Source organism: Triplophysa dalaica, chromosome 10, assembly GCF_015846415.1.
Source record: "Triplophysa dalaica isolate WHDGS20190420 chromosome 10, ASM1584641v1, whole genome shotgun sequence".
In the NCBI taxonomy this organism is placed as follows: Eukaryota; Metazoa; Chordata; class Actinopteri; order Cypriniformes; family Nemacheilidae; genus Triplophysa; species Triplophysa dalaica.
In genome coordinates, this window is record NC_079551.1 from 782,549 (window position 1) to 800,285 (window position 17,737).

Genomic DNA, 17,737 nt, shown 5'->3' on the forward strand with positions numbered 1-17,737 from the left:
CGTTGTGTCCCTTATGCCACAACGCGTCCCGCCCGCTGCAGCAGTCGTGAGAGGCTCTCAGGCTCCTCTGAACTAAAGGTGAATGAACACTGCACGCCGTCTTCCTTTTAAACCCAGATATCCGGAGGCGGAGCCCTGCATGCAAATGTTATTTCATTGGCCTTTTCTAAGCGAGTGTTGATAGGTTCTCAAGGACGAACCCCATCTGTCGGTTCGACACAACGTCTCGTTCCCTCCATCAGGGAACTGAGGTTACAAACGCAACACAGGTGTTTTCCAAACTTAAAGAGAATTCAAAAAATGAATTTTAAACCATTATCTAAATGTTATAAATTGTGAGAAAATGTACACTCTGTACAGGTGCTGTACACTCTGACCCTGGTGCTGGCTCCTCTAAGCAAGTGATACTGGGAATGAGAGCTTTACTACTTTTTATTTTTAAATATGGCTGACTGTATGTTCTGCAGTAGAAGAAATGACAGCGTGCCAGGACACATACACGCAAACAGGTTCTACTTTACATTGTCCTACTTTCCTTTATTACAGTGAAGCAGATGATGACACTCTGTTTGTGTTTTCTGAGGTGAAAGCACTGGACTTTTTAATAATGGTACATATTTAAATGTGTAGAATAAAAACAGTTATCCCTTTAACTGTAGGATTTTTCACAACCTGCCCCAGAAACGGAGGCCTCTACCTTACAAGGATTCAGATGGAATGTTAACAAGGGAATGCTTTAAAACTATTAAAAGCTATTATTATTTTCAGGTGGAAACAGACTCGGTCAGAGCCTTGTATAAAAGGAATGTGACTATGGTCACCATGGTCGCACGTATGGCGAGGTCAGTGGAGGTGCGGAGTTCCTTTATAAGTCCTGGGTAGGTCTTACCCTTGTGGGACTCTTTCAACGCCTGGCCTGGTGGACCTATTTCAGAGATGCCGAAAAGGTGGGGCACATCGACATAGCCCCTAGCTGCCCCACCGTCGAGGGATGTAAGGGCAGCGAAACTAGTTTGACGGGAACACGCTGAGAAGGGGTGTTCCAGGTCTTATTGACTACCTCATGCACTTCCAGGAAATATGGTACCGTGGCCGGGTGCGGCTTGGAGTCGTGCTCAGAGCAGATGTCCACTTATCCAGGGGCGGTGCACTGCAGCCCAATGCTCAAGACTTCCTGGGAAAGTATGGCTGACATTTCGAGGTCAGAAGATGACAGATTCTAAAGTAAAGCCCCATTTGTCAGTTCAACACAACGTCAAGAGACCGACAGAAAGGGAACTAACATTTTTGAGAACATGTAAAGGAAAGAATCTGCTCTGCTTTGTAATACATGGCCACGATGTTGGATGTTATTACAGTTTTTTTCAACTGCTTACACACAAAATCTTTTCATGTCACATGCTTTTTGAAACCTCTCACTCAAAGTGCAAAACTACACACCAAATCTCCAAAACCATAAGCTATTTCTCAGCATTTGACTCAGTGTTTATTGCATAATACACTTTTTTCAAAACACTACACACAATTCTCTACCTAAAACACAAAAATCTAACAGGAAGTGATTTGCTTTCCTTTTCCAAACACAACCAATCAAAATGCTACACTTATTCACCAGGTCACACACACACTCCTCACATGTGGAAACACTAATTGCTTAACTGATCACTATCCAATCACTGCTTTATGGTAGTATTGGCCTATAAATAGATCGAAGGTCAGATTACCTGTTTTGAACAATGGATGCCAACAATGGAAACAGAGAGCAAAAGGAGTAGGAGGAGTAGGAGGAAGAGGAGGAAGAGAAGGAAGAAGAAGAGGAGGAAGAGGAGGAAGAGAAGGAAGAAGAAGAGGAGGAAGAGGGCAAGGGCAAAGAAGAGAAGAGAAGGAAGAAGAAGAGGAGGAAGAGGGCGAGGGCAAAGAAGAGAACGAAGGAGAGCAATCTCTGATGAGATTAGGGCAACACTTGTTGATCATGTGATCAACCACGGTTTGACCATGAGAGAGGCTGGAATGATAGTCCAGCCCAACTTGAGTCGATTTACAGTGGCGTCAATCATTCGAACTTTCAGAAATGAGAACAGGTGTGGAACTATCTAATGACTATTTTAGCTATAAAGTAATGTACAGTAAAAATACCCATTACTACATAGTATTGCATAAACATTTGTAATTCTAAACCATCCATTTACTGCACTGCATTGAATGAATGAGGTTTGTTATCATGCTGTACTACAGTTTGTGTTGTAAGTTGTTTGAAGTTCCTATGCTGAACACATACTGTGTTTCAATTCTGTACAGAGTGGAAAGGCAAAGATATCATGGAGGACGAAGACGCTTGTTTACAGATGTTTATGGTTTTGTTGAATTCTACTGTATAAAACAGTAATCTTTGGCCTAATAAATATTTTCTGTTGGTACATTGCAATTGTGTTTACAGTGTACTTGTTACCACTCTCAGCGGATTACTTTCACTGTTGAACATTGTATTGAAATATAGATATAAACCCATGAAAGACCAAAGAGCTTTAAATTAAGAACAACAGTGTTTACATGGTATATCGAAACTATTCAGTATTATGAAAGAAGTGTTTGCCATTTGATGCAAATGCTTCATTCTGACATGTGTTTATGGTATTTTGAATGCAGTGTTACATTTTGAAGGAGATGTGAGGCATTTTGCATTTTGTGTGTTCATTTTTGGGAATTGTGTTTAGAGTTTTGAGAAAAGGTGACATAGTTTTGAAAACGTGTGTAAGCCATAAGAAAAAACTGTAATGTGAGGATGGATGATGGTTTTTGATGTATCTAATTCACTCTAAAGAAAAACGGTACAGTTTTAATATAAATGAAAACCCAGAGTTAAAAACTCCAATGGACTGTGTTCGGCAACCCGACCTCACGGATAAGCGAGACGTAGGCTTGAACACACATTACAGCCGCCACCGCTCTCCGCCAGGCAGGTAAGTCAGCGGGCCAAAACCGGCCCTAGGTGTACTGTTATCTGCGTGCCTTAACGTCTGTCCGTGTCACTGTTCACGCTAATAATATGATTCTTTTATATGTTTTTAGTAAAGTTAAAGACTTGATAGTGTTTAATGTTCACTTCTCTTAGATATTTAGAAGAGTTTGACATATTTTTCAGTTTTGTGGTTACCACTGTTTAGAAGATAGGTGCATGTGATTAGGGTCTGTGGACCTCGTGTGTTTTTTACCAATGAGTAGTCTGTTTTACCAATGATAGTCTGTGCATACAGTTCTGAGATCAGTCTCCTCTTGCTCATTTTGTGTTGCACAAGTCAAGGTGTTTGATTTATGCATTTTTAGAATAATATTTATGTGAAGTAAAAAATAAATTTTTGTGAACTTAAAACTATGATGGATGCAATAAATCCAATAGAAATTCTTAAATTGGTAAAAATAGTTAATTTTGAGTACTCCAAACTAAGATAAGAATACATCTGAACTTATATTTTAAGTTACTTGAACTCAACAATACCATTTCACTTTACTTAGTTTTTATAAGGCAATCGGTTTGCATGCTTTTTTTAAGTAAGATCAACTAATTACATTTTACAGTGTAACAATTTTAATTATTCTCGAAACATTTCGACTTTATTCTCGTAACATTTCGAATTTATTCTCGTAACATTTCGACTTTATTCTCATAACATTTCGACTTTATTCTCGTAACATTTCCACTTTATTCTCGTAACATTTCCACTTTATTCTCATAACATTTCGACTTTATTCTCGTAACATTTCGACTTTATTCTCGAAACATTTCGACTTTATTCTTGAAACATTTCGAGTTTATTCTCGTAACATTTCGTCTTTATTCTCGTAACATTTCGACTTTGTTCTCGTAACATTTTGACTTTATTCTCATAACATTTCGACTTTATTCTCGTAACATTTCCACTTTATTCTCGAAACATATCGACTTTATTCTTGAAACATTTCGACTTTATTCTCGTAACATTTCGACTTTATTCTCGTAACATTTCGACTTTATTCTCGTAACATTTCCACTTTATTCTCGTAACATTTTGACTTTATTCTCATAACATTTCGACTTTATTCTCGTAACATTTCGTCTTTATTCTCGTAACATTTCGACTTTATTCTTGAAACATTTCGACTTTATTCTCGTAACATTTCGTCTTTATTCTCGTAACATTTCGACTTTGTTCTCGTAACATTTTGACTTTATTCTCGTAACATTTCGTCTTTATTCTCGTAACATTTCGACTTTGTTCTCGTAACATTTTGACTTTATTCTCGTAACATTTCGTCTTTATTCTCGTAACATTTCGACTTTGTTCTCGTAACATTTTGACTTTATTCTCGTAACATTTCGTCTTTATTCTCGTAACATTTCGACTTTGTTCTCGTAACATTTTGACTTTATTCTCGTAACATTTCGTCTTTATTCTCGTAACATTTCGACTTTATTCTCGTAACATTTCGACTTTATTCTCGTAACATTTCGACTTTATTCTCGTAACATTTCGACTTTATTCTCGTAACATTTCGACTTTATTCTCATAACATTTCGACTTTATTCTCGTAACATTTCCACTTTATTCTCGTAACATTTTGACTTTATTCTCGTAACATTTCGTCTTTATTCTCGTAACATTTCGACTTTGTTCTCGTAACATTTTGACTTTATTCTCATAACATTTCGACTTTATTCTCGTAACATTTCCACTTTATTCTCGAAACATATCGACTTTATTCTTGAAACATTTCGACTTTATTCTCGTAACATTTCGACTTTATTCTCGTAACATTTCGACTTTATTCTCGTAACATTTCGAGAATTTGTTTTTATTTTTAACGTGGCACTAAAACGCCATCGTAGGAGGCTAAACAGATCCGAGAGAAATTTAAAAAGGGAGAATTGAAAACCAAACAAAAGGTAGGAAAGAAAAGTACCGTGTGGGAGCGTTTTAGCGAAGTGTTTAACAAGGTAGAATAAAGTGCTGGGTTTGAAATATACAACTACTGTGACGCACTGTATGTATATGAAAGCGATAAGACTGGTACCTCTTATGGTACATCATGTGTGTGCTAAATCGAAAGATTAGATTTAAGCATTTACAGACAAAGACAGTGCTAGAAAATTTACTGAGTAATTAAAGTGATGATCGGGTCCGGGTCTGGTGCGGAAATCTATATCAGAGAAAATTATACATGCGGACGGGTGGATAATTTATTTGAAGTAGCGGATGCGGTTGACATTTTAGCTCATCCGTGCATCTCTAGTTCACGCCCACGTCATCAACACAATATTGTTATTACAATAAATATCAGAAAATATTGTGATAAAGTTGAAGTCCATAAAATTTAAAAAAATAAACCATGTAAAGACCCAGTAGCATTTATCAGATGACTTAGCTAAGGGAAAAATGCTTATGATTATAAAAAACAACTGTAATGAGAACACAACAAAGCAAAACAATTGAGATACTATGTAATGGAAAACATGATTTTTACTTTTTATTTTGAGAAGTCCAGGGTATAAAAGAAAACACAATTTAAGAACCATCTGAAGCGTAGTCAGAAATAGTTTAAAACACGTTATATAAAAACAATTCCTTTACACCATTCATGAAACAAATATTTCTTATCCATGATGTGAATGTAAATCTTCATTTGCTAACCTTGAAGGTAAGACACTAAAAATCCCTCCCTCATACCGAATATACTGTAAACTAAAACTATTATTCCATCCACCATCTACTGTAAGTCACACAGCCACTGAACCCGTATATTTCACAAGGAAATCTAAATCAATACATGTGAAAGCTTTCCATTTAACTGTAGTGAAATGATCATTTAAAACACAAACCATACCCCATGAGTAAAAAGACTATGTAAACAAATAAATCAATCAAAAGATGTGTCGATGGTTACCATAGTATGGATATCTGATCAGGCAAGTTTATATGAATAAAGAAACGAATAGAAAGAACGATGAATGGATTATAACTGAAGTTTGTGTGCTCTTTAAAAGCGTGGCCAAATAAACGTTCTGCTTTCCTGCCATGAGCCGGACCAACAGTTACCCCTAAGATAATATCTCTATATCAAACATATTTTTTTGGAAATGGCACAATGCTCTGTGTTTTGCTACAACTTTTTGTCACAAAAGGGCAGGGATGAGGAAAAGAGGATCCAAATGCAGCAAAAACTAGATCTAGACCAGAACCAAGAACACAGAAGCAAACAAAAGACGATGACCATCAAAAGACAAATGAAACACAGAGATTCAATACAAGTATAAATGAAAGACCGGTACAGTATGAAATAATCAGTGACATCATGGAAACTAATAAGGGGAAAGCACACTTCAACATAACAGTTCCAAAAAACATAGAACCAAAATTGTGACACCTTTACATATTGTAAGCAGAGGTGTTCTTCTCTATATCAAGCATTCAGGCCATAAATGCTACTGTTAGATGTGGCGACATTTTCTTATATTGCAACACTGTTGGGGATTTTGTCTGGGGACAAATAAGAATAACTCATTGTTAATCCTTTGTTGCGGCACTTGATGCTGTCGGTCAGGTCATCTAGTTTCATGCGGAAAGTCTTAATGGCTTCCTTCACTGGTTCCTCTATAAAGTGCCTATCTGGATACATGCCCAAGAACCGCTTCGGAGAAAAGAAAAGAACATCATTATTTTTACAAGATAAATTGATCCTTTATTTAATGGTGGGGTTCAATCCTGTTTCATGGATCTGTCTTCTTCACACTGTTAAACATGCTGGCTTCTCAAGCTTAACTATTCGCCAGAGTAGTATAAAAAACATTCAAATCAGGTAGACGTGACTCAATGTGTATTGGTTAGTAAACTTAATAAATAAGAATGGGTACATGCACTACCTATTTTTTTAGAGTAATAATGGCAAACATACCCTAAATTTGGTTCTGGAGGGTGATAAAAACAACACATAAAACGTAAGGATATTAGTTACAGTAAAATGTTTATAAATGAGTGCATTCTTCCCATTTCTTTACATTAATAATGACAACATTACAATATGAAGTAAAATGTACCCTAAAATATTAGCCATAGAACTGTGCGCATGCATCAACTTCAAGGTGGGAATCAAGAGATTCAAATCATCATTTTGACTCGTTCAATAAATAATAAATTATTCGTTCTTCGGTGTCTGACCATTTTTAGGTAAATTCAACCTTCTCTGATCAAGTAATAATTGGAAATAATAAGTAAAGTATAATTATATTTTTTGATTATTTATTATTGATAATAATTAAGAAGATGAATGTTACCTGCTGACAATGGGTTAAACTTCCTCCATTTTATTTATTTACTGAACATACTTCAGTCTTCAGAAACACCAGACTCACAGCCCCTCTCACTACACACTTTCTCCCTCTCTACCACATCATCTCTTTTGAGCTTCTCAGAGAAAATGGAGGAACTAGTATTTGCTGGAACAAAACTCTCCCACTCTATTGTCGCGAGTCCACAGGTTTCAACTAAAAAGCGACGGGCCCCACAACCACTAAAGCCTCTGGGTCAACCTCAAAGAGCTCTCCGGCCTCTGCCACAACGACAGGGATCACACAAACCCCCATCTGCTGGAGATGGACTAAACAAGACTGCAAAGAGCACTGGTAACTGATATGAATTGGGTCCCTGCTATGATAACAGCAACAATCTCAAATATTTGTAGAACAAGTGGGAACCCAGTGTTCCTTTAGTTTTCCCTACATCTGTCCTGATAAGTGAACGCAAAACTAAGGCCCTTTCCAGCCGTATGGCAAAGCTATCTAATCTAATACATTTTAGATATCATTCTGAGAATGACAGGGGTAAAAAACCTAAAACAGTTACTATTCAATTAGCACTTTTAAACATCTGTTCACTAAAAAACAAATCCTTTTTGGTCAATGACCTCATCACCAGTAACAAACTGGACTTCATGTTTCTAAATGAAACTTGGTTAGATGATAGTTGTAGTGCTACAATTCTCAATGAATCGGCCCCCCCCCAAACTTTACTTTTATAAATGTTTGCAGAGCTGTAAGGAGAGGTGGAGGAATAGCTGCTCTATTTAAAGATCTCTATGACTGCAAGAAGGTTTTACTTGGTGACTACCTGTCCTTTGAATATTTGAGTATTGCTTTAAAAGGTGCAACACGCATTCTGTTTACAATTATTTACAGACCTCCCAAATACTCCCCAGTTTTTTTTGATGATTTTTCAGAACTGCTATCAGCTATTTCCTCAGAATTTGACTGCTTTGTTATTGCTGGAGATTTTAATATTCATGTAGACAAGACAGAAAACAACACTGCAAATGAACTTTTAAATGTTTTAAACACTTTTGATCTGATCCAGCATGTACTCGGTCCCACACACAATCGTGGACACACTCTGGATCTGCTCATTAGCAAAAGTCTAAACATTTCATCCACTATTATTAGAGATGTGGCACTGTCTGATCATTTCTGTATTTTCTTTGATATATCAATCAGTCCTGCCACTGAAGATAGACCCGTCTCTATAAAAAAGAGATTCATAAATGAGAACACCAGTGAGCTATTTATGAATGCTATGTCTTTGTCAGCGAGTATATCTGCAGACTCAATGGATGTTCTCCTCGATAGCTTTAATGCAAAAGTCAAAAATGCAATCGATGCCATTACTCCGGTAAAGGTCGACGCGATAACTGGCAGGCGTAAAGCACCCTGGAGAAACACACCAGAAGTACAAAGCATGAAAAGAACATGCAGAAAAGCTGAGCGTATGTGGCGAAAAACTAAACTTGAAGTTCACTATAACATCTATAAAGACAGTCTGCATGCATTCAATGTTGACTTAGGCAAAGCTAGACAAACTTTTTTCTCTAACATTATAAACTCCAAAATAAATAACACTCGCACCCTTTTTGCTACTGTAGAGAGACTAACAAATCCCCCTAGTCAAGTTCCGAGAGAAATGCTGTCTGATGACAAATGCAATGAGTTTGCAACATTTTTCCTTCAAAAGATCAGTAATATCAGAATGGGAATCGCCAAAGCTCCATGCGCCAGTCAGGTCAGTCTGACTTCAGTACATCAGAAATTAGTTACTTTGTCTGAGTTTCAGACAATTGATCTCAAAACACTGGAGGAAACAGTACAGCATCTTAAGGCATCAACTTGCAGCCTTGACACACTTCCCACATCCTTTTTCAAAAGAGTGTTTAACTGTTTGGAAGCAGATCTCCTAAAAATAGTTAATACCTCACTGCTCTCAGGAACTTTCCCAGAGTCCCTAAAAAATGCAGTTGTCAAACCTCTTCTAAAAAAGGGCAATCTAGACAAAACCTTACTGTCAAACTACAGACCAATATCAAATCTTCCTTTTATAGGCAATATCATTGAAAAGGTTGTCTTCAATCAGCTGACCAAATTCTTGAACTTAAATGGCTACCTGGACAATTACCAGTCTGGTTTCCGTCAGCATCATAGCACAGAGACAGTGCTCATAAAGATAATTAATGATATTCGATTGAATTCTGATTCAGGCAAAATATCAGTTCTGGTTTTATTAGATCTCAGTGCTGCTTTTGACACGGTAGATCACACCATACTCCTACATAGACCGGAAAACTGGGTAGGGCTTTCTGGATTGGTACTTAAATGGTTCGGGTCATACCTTAAAGGGAGAGGTTACTATGTGAACATAGGCAACCACAAATCTGACTGGACACCCATGACTTGTGGTGTTCCACAGGGCTCAATTCTTGCTCCGCTCCTCTTCAACTTGTATATGCTCCCACATGGCCAAATAATTAAAAAGTACCAAATTGCCTACCACAGCTATGCAGACGACACTCAGATCTATCTAGCCCTCTCACCCAATGACTACAAGCCTATTGACTCTGTTTGACAGTTCATTGATGAAATTAACAGCTGGATGTGTCAAAACTTCCTTCATTTAAATAAAAACAAACTTAACTCCTTGTTTTTAGTGACAAGGATGAAACTAACAAGTTAAATAAATACCTTGACTTAAGAGGTCTAAAGACACAGAGTACGGTAGTAAGGTAGTTTCAGCAGTCATGTCAAAGCAATAAGCAGATCAGCCTACTACCATCTCAGAAACATAGCCAGAATCAGATGTTTTGTCTCAAGCCAAGATTTAAAGAAACTAGTTCATGCTTTCATCACCAGCAGGGTGGATTACTGTAATGGACTCTTTACAGGTCTTCCCAAAAAGACCATCAGACAGCTGCAGCTCATACAGAACGCTGCTGCCAGGATTCTGACCAGAACCAAAAAATCTGAGCATATCACTCCAATCCTCAGGTCCTTACACTGGTTACCAGTTACTTCTAAAATCAACTTCAAAGTATTATTAATTGTCTATAAATCACTCAATGGTTCAGGACCTAAATACATGTCAGATATGCTCATTGAATATAAACCAAACAGACATCTCAGATCATCAGGATCAAGTCAGTTAGAGATAACAAGGGTTCACTCAAAACAGGGCGAGTCAGCGTTTAGTCATTACGCCACCTGCAGCTGGAATCTGCTTCCAGAAGACATCAGACATTCACCAACAGAAGCTTCTTTTAAATCCAGATTAAAAACACACTTGTTTAGCTGTGCATTCACAACCTGAGCACTGTGCTGGTTAACATCAACTGCATTTTTATTTCTAATTTTTTTTTTTGCTGTTATTCTTTTTACATTTTTTAATAAATTTTATTGCTGTTTTACTGTTTCTTAAAAATCTAAAGTTTTTGCGATTTTAAATCATTTGCACTTAAAAGATACATTTTATTTCTTTCTGTCAATCATTTTATGTAAAGCACTTTGAATTGCACTTGTGTATGAAATGTGCTATATAAATAAACTTGCCTTGCCTTGCCTTGCCTTGCCTTGCCTTACAGTGTAGGTTCTAAAGATTAACATGACATATGCAGAAACTGCATGTGTTGCCCCAGCTTTAATAATTTTAATATATAAAATGATTTACACTTTAGTATTATTCTATAATTTATAATGTAAAACAATAGTTTAACACCAGTCTTGTCACAAAAACAACAAGCATATTTCTAATTGCAGCATGTATTCTGTGCCTTAAACTGTCTTATATTAAACATTCTTTTTAATTCCTAACCGTTTTGGAAAAAAAAAATGATTTGTTTGATAGCCTATAAGCCAATTTGGTGTACAGTCATTATTAATCTTGTTAATTAAACTTCTGCTTAGTATTAGAGAGTGTAGTTCAGTTTTTTTGAGAGAGTAATAATGAACCCACCATTCAAGCAATTGCTGCCCAGAAAAGCCACTCATTCAAAAGTGAGCTGATACAATGTAAAATGTGTATGATCTCACACGCTGATGGAAAATATTCTCACCATCACATGCCTAATACATATGTGACCCTGGAGCACAAAACCAGTCATAAATGAGGTGAATGGATTATCTCCGCAAAGAGCTCAATAACATAGATTTAGACAGATTTGCCAACAAAATTAGAGAGACATTGGCCTTTTGTGTACATAGATAAAGTCTAAGATCTTTGAGTTCAGTTCATGAAAAATGGGGGCTAAAACTAAAGTTTTGTGTTTATAATTTCGTTCAGTGTATATAATTTGGTTTTACCCATTGCGATGAATGATTAAGGGGGTTTGGGCTTTGTGGTACTAATATTTATACTCCTGTGAAACAAGACATCATCACTGGACAACAGCATGTTTCTATTCACCTTGGTGTGCTAAGAAATGTAAAATGTAATATTCAACACGGCTGGACTATTGGTACCTGGATACAGAGCGAGGTGGCAAACCAATTCTGCTAGGTACCTTTTTTCCCAGAATTGCCCAGAGAGCTCACAAAGACCTGGAACACCCCCTTTTTTCACGGCGAAATCACCCTGACTTCCCTCGACACAAAGCAGCTAAGGGATACGTTGATGTTCCCCAGGCTGAGCGTGCTGTTGCGGAACATATGTGCCCGCAGATGACCGCCAGCTGAAGGGAGCGACCAAGGGTCCCTTCCAAAGCGTGCACATTTTCTTCATCTCTGGTGTAAAAAGCTTACACTGCTGCGGATCAAGCTGCCACCGAACTTCATGCCATGGCCATCCTGCAAGTCCAACAGGCCAAGGCATTGAAGCAGCTCGAAGAGGGAAAGTGCTACCCGGCGGTTACGTAGGACTAAGGTTACGGCGAGCGCTGGGTCTTATGATGTCTACACTGTTGAGACACCTATGCCACAACCTAGCGTAGATGAGAGATGCTGAGAAGGAATGCTTTCTCGATCCGCGCATCATGCAAGGTGGCCTGTTCGCGACACCATCAAGGAATTCTAATAGCAGTTCTTTGTAAAGTAGTAAAGAAGCAGACGGAGGCAATCAAGCACATCTTGCCCCGCCGCAACCTGGCGCGTCCTTCTCCGTACTCTAACAGTAACCAACATTGTATGTTAACAACTTTGCAACAATGCAAAATTCTGAATATGGCGCGATATAAGTAAAACAAAATTGAACTGTAGCAAGAAAATAATCTTCAGCTATTAGTATCATTTTAAATGTATTTGAACCAACATGCATTTTAAAATGATATTTGCCCTTCTGTGTTTTCATGTGATTTGAAAGAGGCTGCTGCCATGTCCTCTACAATTTAAAATGGAAAGTAAAATCAGATGTCAAACCTCATTTTCCTGGAACCGACTGAGCCCCCAAGCTGTTCCGAGAACATTAATGGAACAATCACGGTCAGGCAAAGTATCCATGATATATTCCAAATTCACAAAGTCCTTATTTTGTGGAGGCTGCTTGCGCATATTGGGAGGACTGTTGGGGATCCAGGCATGCCAGTCTAACTAGAACGCAGAAGTTTACTCTTTAAATATCATGCAGAATTTTGCCGGGCATAGAATAATCTGTAAATTTGTTATCTCACCTGTCCAAAATTGACGGCAGCATGCTGTGCTGAAGCATTGAATATCACTGCAGTCAGGTATTTAGACAGCTCCTCACGAGTTTTCAGAGACTGTGGAAACTCTGTAAACGGTGACGATTTGCTTTTATCTTGTCTTCAATTAAAGTTGATTTAATGCACAAGCATACATTTAGAATATATAAAAATGGATTGCTAGTTCAGATTAACATACAGGGTCGTTCTGCTAAAGATGAACCTGTACTCACTTTCACCCTTGGTGTCCTGCATGCCATATTTGGAAACGTCCTTAACAAATTCTTGAATCTCCACATCTTTTTGAACCGCCTCGTCGCTGTCATAGTAGATTTCAATCACTTCAGAAACAAACCTACAGGAAGATCCATAAAATGATGCCAAACATGTTCATTGGGCTAATTTGTATTTTTGCACTAGTAGTACAGAATCTGAACCATTGTTACCCAACCACCTACCAGTTAATGGCCTCCCAGACCTTCATTCCATCATCTCTATAATAGTATTTGGGGGCATCTTCCATTCCTCGCTCTTTTATGGCCTCAGGGAAACACAGGGACTTGAAGGTAAAAGTCTTCGTGGCCCTCTTCATTAATTCATTAATCCCAGCAGCACTTAAACTACTAATCTGGATACAGATAATTCAGTCATTAATTGTCTAAATATTAAGAAGTCTTAAGAAGCCAAACTGAGATAAAAGAATGGTGTTGTGTGCTACTAATGCTGTTGTATTGTATTGAAAAGGATAAACACAAAAATACATATCACTTCAACAAATTGAATTACTAATCAACTTTTAGAACACGTCTTTATGTGTGTTTACCTGCAGCGCCTGCGCAACACTGCGGATGAGCGAGTGAGTTTTTCACTCCCGAACATTAAGATGTAATGTCATTTCCAGTTGCACCACTACCTGCTCATTTTGTACTTTATAATCTGCTCTGTTCAATTGTAATTTGTATTGAGGCTCTAATTTGCATCAAACAACCCTAAACAATTTGCTTTTATTTATTTTCGTTTGATAGTTTATAGTTCTTTTATATTGGTTTTAACGCTTCTCTCTCAAAAATGATGAATGGCAAGACAATGTTAAAGGCAAGGTTAGTATTTTTTCAAAAGCGTTTGAGAATATTTTGAGTCGGGGCGAGTACAAAAACAAACTTTGAGCAAATCCGCAGTAAGGGGCATGACTGCTCATGTTGATGGAAGGAAAAGAGTAAGCGGCCATTAGAAAGTACGCTTGCACGGTGTACCAGTGCTGTACGGTAGAATCACGACGCTAAAGCTTCTAAATTCCTGCAATGCTCCTTGCGTAGTGCCGTCACTAATGTTGCATATGCGCATAAACATTCATTTGAACACTTTCATCTGTATTTTTGCTGTGTTTCTCTCCTAAATGAATCTGTGTTTTGAATGACCCGGATGAGATAATGATTCAGTGAGTCATTCATCAAGACAATTGCTTCGTTCTTGAATGGATCTGATGTTGAACCAGTTGGTTGAATAATTCACTGACATAAAAAATTGGGGCCACCTACTGGGCGTTTTAGTCACATGTAAAGTAAACCTAACATTTTCCTTTATAAGCAATGCTATAAATATAATTTGTCGCACATTTATTGAATAAGTTTCATTGTAAAAACATTAATTATTTAGTAGTTACTACAGTAAACGTTGCTAAAATTACTAGACACTTGTGTTTTTAAATCTTAACAAAGTAAATATTATAGTATACTACAGTATTTGCTAAAACTTATCCAATTTCTACAGTTAACACCAGAAAATATTGTAGTGGACAGTATAATACAGTTCACTAAATACAAGATATTTCATCTAGATCTGTGTATTAAATAGTTTTTGTTTATTTTGTAGATTTTAATTTTGAACATGACACAGCATTGCAATACTACGTGTTATTGTGGTACTTTATAAGGTATAGTATCGTACGATATGTTTATGGTCCCGTGAAATCCCTATTAGAAAGACTGTAGAAATACCGATGTCTTATGTATTACATAAAAGGTCTGTGGATTTTAAGTATAAAAGGAAGGATAAAAGTCATGCAGGAGCTAGGACCCGAGTTAGCATTATAAATACTATCCAGCGAAGGCACGTTAGAAGACGCGGTATGGAGAAGGCTTTTAGCCTAGAAACCCTAGGACCCACAACACTATGAAGGCTATCCAGCAGAGGGACGTTGGAGGGAAAGATAGTTTAAAGAAAACCCCCGAGCAGGTTGCTTTGATTCGGATCAGTTTGTCAGAGTCAAGATATTTTGTTGATGTAAGGGAACAGTTTTGTGTGCTGCCCTCCCCTTAGTTAAGAAATGCGATTGGCAAGTTTATCGTAGAACCATTGATCTCTAGGATCAACTCATAATGCTGTTAACACTGTGTTCACCTTTAAACCTATGTCAAGGACAGAAATGATGCCTTGCCAGACAAAGACGATATAATCACATATGAACAGAATTGCTTTGGATCCAAACAAGATGCTGTTTATATGTGGATATATTAAATTAGATGCAAATCTACCTGGCAAAAGACCCCGTCTTCATTGATGAGTCTTTTACGGGCCTCTGTATTGATTGCAATTGTGAAACGGACATGAGGTGCCAGTAACTGTAAGAAGCAAAGAATTCATTGAACATGTGCATTACATCATAAAAATGTATTCGGGAAGCCTAACCTCAAACAAAAAAACAGAGGACACATTGGGGAATGCATCTGGAATGACTTGTGTGTGTTTTATCACAAACTTGATGAACTTGACATTGACTGGTAACAGCCAGTGATGTCACTACTGGTGCAACTGCAAATACAAAAGGGCTGAGCATGCCAATCACTCCTTGTGTTCAGTGTTAATTTTTTCGGCTGTGCTGTGCCTCAGCTTTTGAGCTGTAGTTTCCACAATATAAGAATGATGTTGGGCTTCCTCTCAATATAAGAATCATTGTGCACAAGCCCCTCTTCCATTTTATCAGTGTTATTATATTCAAAGGTCAATGCTACTGGCAGACGATAAGCCATGGTGGAGTGGGTATTGGTTCCCCAATGTGTGCACTAGGGCAGGGTTTCTTAGTTATCGAAGCGGTCCTGAAGGACCCCCAGCACTACACATCCTGATATATCCCTTATCTAACTTGAATCGGGTGTGTCTAATAAGGAAGGTATAAAAATGTGCAGGGATGAGGAACCTCCAGAACCAGGTCATACAGGATGAATAACACAATTTTCAGTTTTGCACTTAACCAACATAACATGACTGTGTATGAGAACAACACATACCTTGTATGCAGGGTGGACTGGAGAGAGCTGTCTGTACATGGCTACTTCAAAAACCTCTGACATCAGATGTGTCTTAAGAAGGTGTGTGACCAGCTGGTGTACATTAAAGTCTGAAGACTTTACCCACATCTTGGCAAGCATCCAAACGTAACCATCGTCATTTGGGAGAAAGATTGGGCTCCCTGGTTTTTGACTGAGCTGTTTCAGCCAAGCATACATTTTGGTCAAACAACACATATTCCTGAGCAAATTTCCTCACTTTAACTTTCAGTTCATTCCTTTTTTCAGTTCACACTGATTCTTTATGGGACACATACCTGAATGGCAATTGGCACAATTTGCTTCAGTCTGTTGTTGTACAGTAGGCAGATGGGTGCAGTCAAATAGTACTTGGGGGTCTTATCCAATCCATCCAAGATTTCATAATCCGCTATGTAGATGTTTCCTGCCTAGAATCACAGAGCTATTTTATAAAGTGAACACCTATGTATGTTAGTGTATCAAGTCAAATCACCTTTATTGTCACACTTCCATATGCACAAGTGCAACAGTAGGTGAGAAGCTTGTGTGCAATTCTGGCCAATATAGCAGTACTAACAATTACAGGACACTAAATACAATACACATATTGTACAAAAACACAGTTCTGACAATAGACATTTTCTATACATACAACAAGTGACAAAGTTAAAGTAAAACTTTATACATGTAACTACATAGTAGCAATATAATGTGTGTATAAGGCACCTGAGCTAGCAGAATGACCGAATATGCTGTCAAGTGGTGGTAGTCCAGTTTAAATATTATATGAGATTTGTTATTAATGTGTTACAGTTTGAAACAAATGGTTTGTAAGTTAAAATAACATTGTAGAGAGTAATTTACTAAATGATGTAAAGGATGTAACAATGCATCAAGCAAGTCTTGGAAGTGATAACTGACCGGCTGTTCTAGTTATTTACAAGTTTCTGACCTCTAATTCCTGTTGTAAGGTAAGACCTCTCTGCAGAGAGCCCTCCACCATCTCATGTCTGACTGGAAATTTCGCTGGAAGATTCACGCACTTCCTGATCATGACAGGATTGCAGCCATTCAAATATTGATAGCCAAACATGTTATCTGTAGTCCAGTTTTCCATCACACTCTCTGTCCGGTTTTAAAAGAAGAAAACTGAATCAAGCGTCAAAGGTTTTACACGTGTGAAAAATGGCCCCACATCGTTAGTTTTCCACAATCACTCTTGATAAAGAAACAATCCAAACCTAGATGAGTCTCCTTGAAGTGAACATTTTCAAATATCTTTGCAAAATCTGCTATATGCTCCCAGGATTGAAACCAACGTTTAAATTTGTCCAAATATGATGTAACAAATCTGAAACAGAATATATACTGTGATTTTACACATTTTGGAAAAAATCATTACAAAATAAACGAGCACTGTGGCCATTACACATTTGCCCAAACGTACACTCCACCGAAATTCCAGAAAAAGT

The 17,737-nt window shown here is 37.6% G+C and overlaps 1 protein-coding gene across 1 annotated transcript; it reads right to left on the bottom strand.

Annotated features, from left to right (window-relative positions):
- Nucleotides 1-6,483: 6,483 nt before the first annotated feature.
- Nucleotides 6,484-17,382, bottom strand: LOC130430244 (polyunsaturated fatty acid 5-lipoxygenase-like). Its single transcript, XM_056759280.1, has 9 exons — nt 17,218-17,382; nt 16,562-16,693; nt 16,245-16,442; nt 15,492-15,578; nt 13,416-13,585; nt 13,191-13,312; nt 12,946-13,046; nt 12,695-12,865; nt 6,484-6,663 (listed from the first exon to the last, which is right to left on the bottom strand). The coding sequence occupies exons 1-9, from the start codon at nt 17,380-17,382 to the stop codon at nt 6,484-6,486; spliced, it is 1,326 nt and encodes a 441-aa protein (XP_056615258.1).
- Nucleotides 17,383-17,737: the final 355 nt, after the last annotated feature.